At 41.8% G+C, this 12,663-nt stretch overlaps 1 protein-coding gene across 1 annotated transcript in view; it reads right to left on the minus strand.

The window, feature by feature from the left end:
- The window catches only part of agbl2 (AGBL carboxypeptidase 2), a 38,966-nt gene that overhangs the window by 15,974 nt on the left and 10,329 nt on the right, over positions 1-12,663 (minus strand). The window contains exons 7-15 of the mRNA XM_056451940.1: positions 12,420-12,653; positions 6,675-7,080; positions 6,404-6,546; positions 6,132-6,291; positions 5,940-6,066; positions 4,468-4,568; positions 4,266-4,378; positions 3,920-3,986; positions 3,737-3,841 (exon numbers count right to left, since the gene is read on the minus strand). Of these exons, the coding sequence (XP_056307915.1) occupies positions 3,737-3,841; positions 3,920-3,986; positions 4,266-4,378; positions 4,468-4,568; positions 5,940-6,066; positions 6,132-6,291; positions 6,404-6,546; positions 6,675-7,080; positions 12,420-12,653 (1,456 nt within the window). The remainder of the gene's footprint in view (positions 1-3,736; positions 3,842-3,919; positions 3,987-4,265; positions 4,379-4,467; positions 4,569-5,939; positions 6,067-6,131; positions 6,292-6,403; positions 6,547-6,674; positions 7,081-12,419; positions 12,654-12,663) is intronic.

The following is a 12,663-nucleotide window of genomic DNA, read 5'->3' on the forward strand; positions in this document are numbered from 1 at the left end:
CCTGGTTAGCGCTGCCCAGCACATCACGGTGGCTCATACGGATGGTCAGACTCGGCTATGTGATACAGTTCACTATTAACCCTCCCAAGTTCACGGGTATTCATATCACGAGGGTCAATCACGAAAGCGCCCCTGTCTTGCAAAAGGGAGATTGCTGTCCTCTTGGTGAAGGATGCAAACGAGCAATCCCTCCAGCCGAGATGAAATACGGGTTTTACAGCCCGTACTCCATCGTATCCAAGAAGAGCGGGGGTCAAGACCAATCCAAGATCTGCGCAGACTGAACTGTCATTTACACAGAAGGATGCGTGTTTTTTCATGTCTCCATTCTTCCACGCCACCATCCATTTCTCCGGTTCGCGTTCGAAGGACGAGCATGGCAGTACATAGTCCTCCCCTTCGGGTTCTCTCTGTCTCTCTCTGGTGCTAGCGCACCCTCCGCAAGCTTGGTGAAAACCCGCGGAGGGTGCTATAGGGCCTCTTCGGCTCGCGGACATCCGCATACTCAATTATCTAGATGATTGGCTGATTTTAGCCTCCTCTCGGGATCAATTAATTATGCATAGACACAGGCCTTCGGGTGAACCGAGAGAAGAGCAAACTTTGCAAACCCTTCGTGCAGAGGATCTCTTATCTCCAGCTGGAGCTCCAGCACGCTCGACAGGAAAACAGTGGTCCCATTTTAGAGGCTCCTGGGGTATTTGGCAACCACAGCCGCTGTCACGCTGCTCAGTTTGCGTCATATGAGACCACATCAGCGCTGGCTTCACAATCTTGTCCCCAAACGGGCATGGCACGCACCGGGTGCACATCACTTCGCTGCGTCGCCGCACCCTCAGTCCCTGAATGGATCTTGGTTTTCTACATGCCAGTGTGCACCTTGGGAAATTATCCAGGCGTGTTGTCGTATTGATGAATGCTTCCAGCATGGGCTGGGGGGCTGTGCGCAACAAGCATGCAGCTGCGTGTTTGTGCACCAGACCCCGTCTGCATCGGCATATCAACTGCCTGGACCTTTTTGCGTTGTATTTCGCTCTCCGCTGCTTTTCACCGGCGCTGGAGCAGAAACCCGTGCTGGTCAAGACGGACAACATGGCAACGGTGGCTTATATCAACTGTACGAGGAGTATACATTCTCATCGCATGTCTCAGCTCACTCGCCATCTGCTTCTCTGGAGTCACACATGGCTGAAATTGCTGCATGCCATTCATATTTTAGGTGAGCTCAACTGTGCTGCCGATGCACTTTCACAGCAGCTAGCGTCTCAAGGAGAATGGAGACTCCACCCTGGTGCAATCCAGCTGATATGGGAGCACTTTGGGGAGGCCCAGGTCAACCCGTTTGCTTCTCCCGAAAATGCTCATCGCTCTCTGTTTTATTCCCTAACTGAAGCCAACCTCGGCACAGATACGCTGGCTCAAAGTTGGCCACCGGGCATGCGCAAATATGCGTTTCCCCCAGTGAGCTTAATCGCACAGTCTCAGTCAGGGAGGACGAGGAGCAGGTCTTGTTTGTTGCGCCTCTCTGGCCAACTGGACCTGGGTTCCCGAACTCACACTCCTCGCGGTGGCCCCTCCTTGGCACATTCCTCTGAAAGAGGACCTCCTCTCTCAGAGACGAGGCACCTTCTGGCACCTGCTTCCAGATCTCTCGAACCTCCATGTGTGGTCCATAGACGGAGCGTGAGAGACTTAGGTGACTTACCGCCGTCGGTAGTTAACACCATCACTCAGGATAGAGCACCCTCTACGAGGCATGCCTATGCCCTGAAGTGGAGTCTATTCTCTGAATGGTGCACTTCTCACCGAGAAGACCCTTGAACCTGCCAGATTAGCGTTGTGTTATACTTCCTTCAGGATAAGCTGGAGTGTAGGCTGTCACCCTTCACACTGAAGGTTTACGTGGCTGCCATCTCTGCTCATCATGACGCAGTGGATGGCAACGTGCTCGGGAAGCATAATCTAATCATCCAATTCCTCAGAGGCCCGCGGCGATTAAATCCATTCCACCCACCTCTCACACCCTCTTGGGATCTCTCTGTAGTCCTGATGGGTCTGCAGAGAGATCCATTCAAGCCACTCAATTCGGTATCTCATAAAATTATTTCAATGAAGACAGAAGGCATTTTTGGTCAGCAAATTGTGCCTGGAATTCAGGCCAACTTACTCTCATGTCATCCTGAGACCCCTGCCTGGCTATGTGCCCAAGGTTCCTTCGGAGGAGGCAGACCTAGCCCATTCACTGCTTTGTCCCGATCGAGCTTTGTGCCTTTACGTGGAACAAACGCAAAACTTTCAGCAGGAGGGAAGTGCCGTATAAAAACAGAGTTTGGCCCACTGGTTAGTTGATGCCATCGCCCTCGCTTATCAATGTCAAGGCGAACCGTGCCTCTATTACCAAGTCTCACCTCTTGAGTAGCAGAGGGTCTCCGCAGCATCCTCCCCCTTCGTGGACTGGCATGCTTTCCCAACGTACTGTCATATTTCTAAAAATCCCTAGACTATATTAGCTAGGTAAAGGCACATTTACGACCCCCAATCTAAATTCTATTGTTATACCCATGTAATGGTCATTTTCTGAGTCTAGGGGATGTTTGAAGTTTGCGCTTTTGGTGATGTCAGTGTGTTCATGCTACGCTTGGCTATCTGCACATCAGAAGTGTGACGGGCTTAGCTGCTGTGGCGTTTTCCATACACTGCGATATGTCTGAAAGACACACATTGGAGTTCCCTTATGAAGGGGAATGTCCTGGTTAAGTCCGTAACCCATGTTCCCCAAATAGGGAACGGAGACGTGTGTCTCCAATGCCACAGCACAGCAGTCTCCAGCTGTTAGCTGAGTGATCGGCTCTTCAGCAGGCAAATTTTAGTGAGCTCACTCCACAGAAGACAAATATAGCACTAATGACTCATCAGGATCAGCTGTGGAGCTGAGCTCCGCCAACTCATTTGGCAATCATTGGCCCGTTTTCTTACTCTTACAAGTGATAGGTCATCTGACGTACTCCCATATGTCTGGAAGACACACGTCTCCGTTCCCTATTCGGGGAACATTGGGTTACGGACGTAACCAGGACATTTTTTTTGTTATTTCCATTCCCTAACCCCAGACATAAAATGGAAGGAACATAACACTCTGAATAATCAGTTAGCTGATCAGATGAGAAATTTTGTAATTATCTCTTATATATTAATGAATGTGTTTTGAGTCAATTATGTTATCTTTTTTTTTAAACATCAGATACAAATATTATTATTTATATAATTTTATAATAATATCACTTTTTATAATACGTCCATTTAAAAATAATGTTTTCACCTTAAACACTGGGAAAACTATAGATGTAAAACATGTAAATCTGCATATTTCTTCTGGTATTTAAGTCTAAAAATATTTTAGATGTTATAAATACATTTTAATACACACTTTATAATATTTTATAATGACCAATTGTCATTTTATGCAAATAAATGCTGTAAATAATAGCATATTTATTTAAAATTTACAATAGCATACTTATTTAAAATGTAGACATCTTATCAGTACTTAATAAAATAAAACAAAAATGAAAATCTTACTTAAATCATTGAGAAAACCGATAATAATAATAATAATGTAGTATTGTCATCTTTTTTTATTTCAGAACTATGCATGTATCTAAAAATGCAAGTAAACATTTCTCTGTATTCTGTAAACATTCAATCATTAACAATATGCAAAATTAAGAATTCCTACCAAATGTTTGATGTTCCTTTGAAGGATTTTGGGTCCTGCGCTCTGTACTCGTCCTTGCCGGAGTCTGTTTCTTTCTTTTCGGCTTCTCAGGAGCTTTTTCTTACCCTGATTTGTAACAGAAACCACAGAATAATAAAGACAACTAAAATGTTTCTTTTTGTCACACAGAGGGTCATGACATACCTGGTTTGTGACATTTAAAAGATGAACAGGAAGTCCATCTGATTCAGTACTATTTGAACCACTTGTGCTGCACAAAAAAAAGAAAATTGTGAAATGAATAACACATTTACGATCATGCTTTAATGCAATACGTTTTAAAGGGCTCAAAATGAAAATTCTTTTAGTATTTAGGCACATGTTCATGTTCATCTTTGGAACACAAATGAAGATATTTTAGATAAAATCCTAGAGCAAGAATTTGTGTTTGGAATATGCACAAAGGTCTAATTAATAAGTAATTAATAACAGAATTTTCATTTTGGCATGAACTAACCCTTTAATTATTATTATTTTTTTTCTGTTTTACCTGGACTCAATATCAATGTCCGACAGATTCTCTAAAGAGTCCACTTCTCTTCCCAGTTTCCGTCTGACTTCTTGTCTCAATAACACCCTTAACTCCTCGAGGCAGTGTGTCGTCTGTTTAAAATGCATTTTTTAGTCAATCATGCTGTTTTAAAGCTGATTAAATTCCTATTAAAAAGGAGTGAAGCCCAAAGACAGGCCACCTTGGCTGGGTCGGGGTCACAAAAGTCAAGCAGAGTGTCACAAAAGCAATAGCCCATTGATTTCAGGTCCAGTGTGCTGAAATGTGTTCCTTTCCTGTCTCCTACAAATGAAAACACTGCCATTATACACAAAGGTCATGTACTTTTGGTGCTACAATGCTATATACTGCGAAAACTCCTTGTCTAGTCAAGAGTTACAATCTTATTTCTAGCCAAAAAAATGTTTTGATCTTGTATTAAAAATACAATACTATGCAAGATCAGATTGTGTAAAAAAATTTATTTGAAAAGATGAAAGATTATTCATCTTTTTTTCTAAAAGTTTAAAGATTAAAGTTAGGTATTTTACCTGCATATTTAGCTTAATTACAATCAGAGACCTAATTTAAGACCAGCCTTGTATTTTTAAGACTTCTTATTTTAGCTGTAATAACTTGCTTTAAGTTTGCCCATAAAAATGCTCAAACACCCTTATACTTGTTCTAATTTTGTTGCAGTAAGCTTAAGTATTTTGAGATGCAACAAGTAATAAATGTTGCATTGTAACTACTGTCAAGTAACTGATTGTATACAATATGGATGTAAGTGTCATTATGATTTAATTCATACAATAATCTTGTTTTAGATTATATGTCATACATGTAATCACAGATCTTAAATTAAGAGGAATTCTTCTGTTTAGTGGTTTTAAGACTTTTTCACACAAAATACGAAAAAACTAACTGTTAAAAAGCTAGTAACAATCTAGTTTCAGGATAATTAGTGTAACTGCTTGGAATAAGTGGTAAAATATTACTTTAAGATGTTTTTTTCTTTACTAAAGCCTAGGTAAGTTTTCTCATTTCAAGAAATCTTACCAAATAAATAGTTATTACCTTACTGCACTGGCATTCATTTGACTTGTTTTTTAGTCTGTATCTTCTCATATTATTAATTTATCTCATTCATTTAGATGGGTTTTTTACAGTATAGTTAACTAAAAACTAAAACTATTAAAAAGCTAAAATATAAATAAAAGATTATAAACTAAATGTAATGTTGCTTTGGATACTGAATTTAATGAATGAATGAATGAATTAATGAATGAATAAATAAATAAATTTAGGCAGAAGAACTCAAATAAAAACCACAATTAAATGAAAAATAAAGCTAAAGATATTTTTAAAAATTTATTTAGAAGTGTAATTGTTTTTTCTGCATTTTTGATTTCAGTTAATTATTTTAGACCTAATACTTTTTTTATAAATATTTGCAATTTGTTAAAAATATATAGTTTCAGTTTCATTTATTTTTTTAGTTTATAAAGCAATTTTAGTCAAAACTTATTCAGTTAGTAAAAAAACTTCAACAAAAAATATTTTTTAGAAATGAATAAAACATACAAACATAAATACGGTTATTAAAAATATATATAACAGTCATCACCAATTATAGAATACACTTAGAGTCAACCGTTTATAATAAGTGAGCACCTAACGTCGAGCCTCCGAAGGTAGATTCCATTGTGTAGCTGTTTCTAATGCCTAGCCTCCACATGACGATGCGTCCGGTACCTTCTTTACTCTTGTGCATTTTGAACTTGCAGCTCCTGAAAGAAAACTAAAGGACAAAAGCATTAATCCAAAATTTGGATTGCGATTATAACCAAGATTGCTCCAGCTAACCTTGTCCTTGGCGTTCTTGCTCATCATCAGCGGGAAAACACGTTCTTGAAGACACTGCGAGCCATCTTTCCGTTCATTGCATCCATACATGAACACATTGTTTTTCCTGCTGTGACCATGGAAGTCACAGTAGATTACAACTTCTCTTTCAGCAAGCAACCTGTTGAAAGAAATAAACTGGGTATTAACAGACAGATACAATGCCAGGCTACAACACTACTTCTTCTGCTACTTCTTTAATGTTGGCTCTCTGTGTCCTGGGTTTTACTCACCGTTTCACCATGTTGCGAGTATACCAAATACAAGGGAAAGAGTCGCGTAGCATACTGCGGTAATTTCGGTTCAAATCGCGACCTGCGAGTGAACATCGGTAGTTTCCCACAACTACGCCATCAGGGTTTAGCATCGGTATAACCTGTGGCCAGAAAATCTGTAAATGCACTAATCCAACTGTTTACATGCCATGAAGCAATTGACAATAAAATATATTCAATTTTCTCCCAAAACTCGTTCTCCACACAGTCCCTGCACTCCTTCCTTCACCTTAAAGATGAAAGTTTCCCTCAACAAGTGAGCATCAGGTAAGTCACTCAGCAGGAACTCCAGAAAGCCCTGCATCATCCAAGAGCCGTTGGTTTCTCCTGGGTGTACCCGTGCTGTCACAACAACAGCCCGTTTTGCTTTGCGTTCTGCTAAGCTGCTGGACGGTGCCGTAATAGTCAGCACATATACTGCATTTCCTGCCAGGCTCCGACAGAGCACCCGCAGTTTACAGTACGCTGCACGGACAGGGTCTGAGATGACTTCACGCAGGTAATGCTGTAGCTTTGAATATGTATAAGGGTAGCAGTGGGCCAAGTAGCAGGTGTCCCCATCATAAGGGAACTCTAAAGTCCAGGTGAGGGAGTACAGCGCTTTACCCTCTTGCTCAATATTGTTTCTGTAGTACCTGTAGAAGACAATGAGTTGAGTTACGGATGCCATTTGTTTTGTCTTTTTTATCATTTAAAGCAATATTTCACTCAAAAAATTTAAATCTGCTAAGCATTTACTCTCCTTAAAGTGTTTCTATACCTTCTATAACAACAAGAGAGGGTATTTTGAAGAATATTTTTAGCCACTGACATCAATAGAAGGAAAAATACACTTCAAAATGAAGTGCTTATTGTTTTAACTACTTATTTAAAATAAGTTGAAACAACACAGTTTCCCAGCAGGAGAGGAACTCCAATGCTATGTGGAAAACTTCCACTATGGGGATTTCACCAGAAAGCCAATCATCTGAAAGAGTAATAAAACGGGCCAATGAAATGCCAATGAATTGGAGACGTCAGCGTACGCAGCTTGCAGTAATCACAGTCAGCTGTGTATAAAGATGCCAGCCACACAATTCAATTCAATTCAATTTACCTTTATTTGTATAGCGCTTTTACAATGTAGATTGTATCAAAGCAGCTTCACATAAAAGGTCATAGTAAATTGGAACAGTGTAGTTCAGTTTGTAGTGTTTAAGTTCTGTTCAGTTTAGCTCAGTTCAGTGTGGTTTAATAATCACTACTGAGAGTCTAAACACTGAAGAGCAAATCCAACGATGCGCAACTCTACAGATGCCAAACCATGCAAGCCAGTGGCGACAGCGCAGAGGGAAAAAAAACTTCACTAATTGGCGAAAGTGAAAAAAAAAAAACCTTGAGAGAAACCAGACTCAGTTGGGTACAACCATTTTAATTTCTCAGCTGGTCAAACGTCTTGTGCAGAGCTGCAGTCTCAGCGACGGAGACTGGAAGCTGGCCTCAGCGAAGACTTGTCTGTCCCTGGAGCGTCACAGGAATCGGTCTCATGTTCTCCACTCCTCCTTGACCACCACAGTAGCTGCTCAGGATACGGCCTGGTCCAGGATATGGAAACCTTGGGATCATCTCGTCGTTGGTCTTGGATTGAATCAGTGACTCTGCTTAGTCTGAGGGCCTCGGGAAGAATATCCCCAGGTGGAAATGGAGAATAAAGAGAATAATTAGCGTAGATGCTGTTCATAGTGTACATAAACAAGATGCAGAAACCTGTGTGGAAACCCGCTAAGTGATGCACTGAGTGTATGCTTTACTAAACAGATAGTACTTTAATCTAGTTTTGAATTGGGAGAGTGTATCTGAGCCTCGGACGTTATCAGGAAGGCTATTCCAGAGTTTAGGAGCCATAAATGAGAAGGCTCGACCTCCTTTACTCAACTTTGCTATACTAGGTATTACCAGAAGCCCTAAGTTTTGAGATCTTAAAGAGCGGGTTGGATTGTAGCAAGACAGAAGGTTGGTAAAATAAACAGGAGCTAGATTATTTAAAGCTTTATATGTAAGAAGCAATATTTTAAATTCTATACGAAACTTAACAGGCAGCCAGTGTAAGGAGGATAAAATTGGGGTGATGTGATCAGATTTTCTAGACCTGGTAAGAACTCTGGCAGCTGTATTTTGTACTAATTGAAGTTTGTTAATAGAGGATGCTGGGCAGCCAGCAAACAGAGTGTTACAGTAGTCCAGCCTAGAAGTCATAAAAGCATGGACTATCTTTTCTACATCTGAGATGGATAGCATACTTCGTAACTTAGCGATATTTCTCAGAGGAAAGAAGGCAGTTTTTGTGACATGGGATATATGATTTTATAAAGTTAAGTTGCTGTCTAATATGACACCCAGATCTTTTATAGTAGAGCTAACGCTAACTTTGTATCCCTCTAATTGTAGGTCGAGTTGTGAGATCTGCTGTGTACAGGATTTAGGTCCAATAAGTAATCATTCTGTTTTGTCTGAGTTTAAGAGAAGAAAATTGTTGGTCATCCAATCTTTAACATCTTTAATACACTCAGTTAGCTTAGACAATTTAGACATCTCGTCAGGTTTAGTTGAAATATATAGTTGAGTATCATCTGCATAGCAGTGAAAGCTGATCCCATGTCTTCTGATAATGTCTCCCAGGGGTAGCATGTATCTCAGGTCTCAGAGTGTGTGACAATGCAGTGGCAGACGGTCGAGCTCGGTCTATTCTCCCATCCCTGGGCATTCTCTGGTCCGGTTCTCCTAGAGCGGTGAGTAACTGAGCAAGTTCCTAAAAGAGCAACACGGTCGTGCAGCACATCTTTTTAAAGAAGTCATTCCGCAAGAGCACTGTGCTGCAAGTCTAGGAGTTCAGCATGTTAATGCGGTGCTCGTAGGCAACGCCAGCCATCACTGCGATGGCATATCTGTTGCACAGCTAAGATCATGGCTCGCTCTTGCAACCCCTGTTATCACCCGCAAGTAGCAGTTGGCACTCGGGCAGATCTGGGTGTAACACTGGGGGTCAATCCGCCACCCTCGGGCTCCCATTCCTCAGCGCGATCCATCAAAGCTTTGAGTGAGAGAAGCACTCCATCCTCCGAGATGGTTGCCCTCTCACTCGATGACACCGAGGACCACAGGTCCATCGCTACTTTGGAGGGTGGGCTGTTATTTTACGGTGATAATTCAGACACGCTTCTTCCCTCAGGAGTTGTAAGCGAAGCTCCAATAATAGAATCTTATATGATGGCCGTGCTAACCCAGGCTGCTTCGGCAGTGAGACTGGAGATGGCTTGTTCTCCAGTTTGCCACCGAACCGATTAGACGGGTGTAACGGATTAACCCTCTAGGCCTCCCATCCCCTTCTTCCCAGAGGTGCACAGTAAGTTCACACTGCGCTGAGGACACCTTTTTCTGCCCGGTCTGCGTGCGCTCTGCCCTTACGTTCCTCAATGACGGAGCAGCCAGGGGGTACGAGGCGATTCCCTAGGTCGAGCATGCTAGCGTGGTCAATCTTGCCCATGTGGTGCACCTTCCTGTTGTGGTCAGCCTCGGCTCCCATCCAAAGTATATAGGTTGTCTGCATCCCTCTGGGCTATAGCCTACACTGCAGCGGGCCAGGCTGCTTCCGCCTTGCTTATTATGGGTAGCGCAGGCATTGGCCCAGCGGCACAAGGAAGGTTCCGACCCAGGCTTAACGCACTAAGCAATGCAACCGACTTTGCTCTGAGAACACCAAGTCAGCTGCGAGTGCCCTAGGAAGGAGGTTGCGGGCCAAGACGGGCCACTCAGAGAAAAGAAGGTTTGCTCTTCCCCGGGCGGAGGACACCCATATCATTAACTTATGGCCTTTTGGCTACTAAATTTCTAAAGAGCAATCTCTCCTTTCTCCGTGTGTGAAAGCCCGAACAATGTTAGCATGAGATGCTATGCCTTCCAGCTCGCAGGATCAGTGCTCTTTGCCACAGGTTCAGAGAGTGCCAGAGGACAGGCTCCTTTCTCTCGCAGTCCCAGACACCCCGTGGGCTCTTGGGAAAAAGTTAAGAATAAACCTCTTATCTTCCTCGAGACATGCTACCTCCTAGGGTGAGCTCTCCCATCTCGTGCTGCCGTGATGTCATTCGCGCAGGCTCCACCAGCCTGGTTAGCGCTGCCTAGCCTGTTGCGATGGCTCATTCGGACAATCAGAATCGGCTATGTGATTCAGTTTGCTAAACGTTCCCCCAAGTTCACGGGTGTGTATTAGGTCAGCCCTGTGTCCACCCATGTCTTGCGCGAGGAGATTGCTGCCCTCCTGGCAAAGGACACAATCAAGCCGGTCGCTCTAGCTGGGATGAGGTATGGGCTTTTTAGTCTGTACTTCATTGTACCCTAAAAGAGCGGTGGGTCATGACCTATCCTAGTTCTGCGCGTTTTGACCCGCTGCCTTACGAACAGCCACTCAGAATGCTCATGCAGAAGCACATCCTCCGGTTCGTCCGTCCTCAGGGTTGGTCTGCAGCGATAGACCTGAAGGACATGTATGTTCATGTCTCCTTTCTCCCACTCCACCGGCAGGTTCTGTGGTTTGCGTGCGAGGGTCGAACATGGTAGTACAAAGTCCTCCCTTCCGGGTTCTTCCTGTCTCTGTGGGTTTTAACCAAGCTCACGGAGGATGCCCTAACATCCCTTTTGCTCACAGGCATCTGCATACTCAATTATCTCGATGACTGGCTTTTTACAGCTCACTCGGAAGCGGAAATGGTATGTTCCTTCGCCACAGTGGTTGCTCCTTAGCTGACAGCTATAGTTCGGCTCTTTAGTTAGAAAAGGTACTTACTGTCGCGTGGCTGGCGTCTTAATACACAGCTGATTGTGATTGCTGCCAGCAGTGTACGCTGACGCCTTCAATTCATTGGCCCGTTTTAGTACTCTTTCAGATGATTGGCTTTCTGGCGAAATCCCCAAAGTGTAAGTTTTCCACATAGCATTTCCGTTCACGCCCTCAGGGAATAAGAGTTACAAAGTAACTGTTTCATTTTAAGGGTTTTTCTTGGGGAGGACAACTTACTTGTTTTTATGTTCAACCTACTTAAATTTGTAAAGATGATTAAGTTAACTTAATTGATTTGTGTTAGGATAACATTAAGGAAATGTGCGGAACACAGCATTTTTATACAGTGTATACTGTGGAAGACAATGGCTCTCAGTAACCAAAATTCTTCAAAATATCTTCTTTTTTGTTCAAAACATGAGTAAATGATGACAGAGTGTTATTTTGGGGGTGAACAATCCTATTAATTATCATTTTTACTTATTATTTTGTATGCAAAATGAAAGTCATGTGCTGCCACCAGCTTGTAGCAAATGGAAAAAATGCAATATCATAGAAAAGACCTTGATGATTATATGTTAAATGTCAATAAATTTCTTAAAAAGATAAGATACTTTGACAAAATATTAAATGGTGTGTGGTCTGACTCCACAAAACTTAATATTTATGAAATAATAATTAATGATATTTAAATTGTAAATGGTGCAATATTAACTTCTTACATGATGGTTTACACCACATGATATTTTATCATTAAAGAAGCTTCTCTTGAAAAGCCTTTTTCAACTACATATGGAAAACATATACTATGACATAACCATTTTACTATGACAGTTATGGCAGAAGCCTAGAAAAAAATATGTCATTTAATGTCAATTATGAGATTTTAAAAAAGGATGTCAAAACTGACATACCAAATAAAATTATAAAATAAGCATCCATAATTATTATTACTTAAAGGCCAGGTATACCATGTAAAGTTTCAGAAGTGACAACTGCATTTACATAGAGGAATTGAAATAATTTACATCTAAAATTGTGTTTTACATGTCAACTATTTTAAATCAAATTAATATTATACAAAACAAAGACTTGATGATTCATTTTAATTTTTTAAAGTAAACTACTGTTGAGAAACGTTGAGAAATCATTGTGTGTCACCTAATATTGCTTCCTGTTCGCTTCCATCCTTCTCCCTTTAGCCAGGCAGTTTTTTCAGAGTAGAGAAGCGGGCACATACCGGCACCATACAGACTGCTAGACTTCATCAAGTTGATTATAGTGAAGCGATAGGTGGCACCTGCCCTCATGTTTCTCACTCGGAGGTAGAACCATTGAGTGTGCTTAGTAGTGTACAAGTCGGTCCGCAAAGTCAGTTCATAGTCATACTGACCACTGGAAGACA

Source organism: Danio aesculapii, chromosome 25 (assembly GCF_903798145.1).
Source record: "Danio aesculapii chromosome 25, fDanAes4.1, whole genome shotgun sequence".
In the NCBI taxonomy this organism is placed as follows: domain Eukaryota; kingdom Metazoa; phylum Chordata; class Actinopteri; order Cypriniformes; family Danionidae; genus Danio; species Danio aesculapii.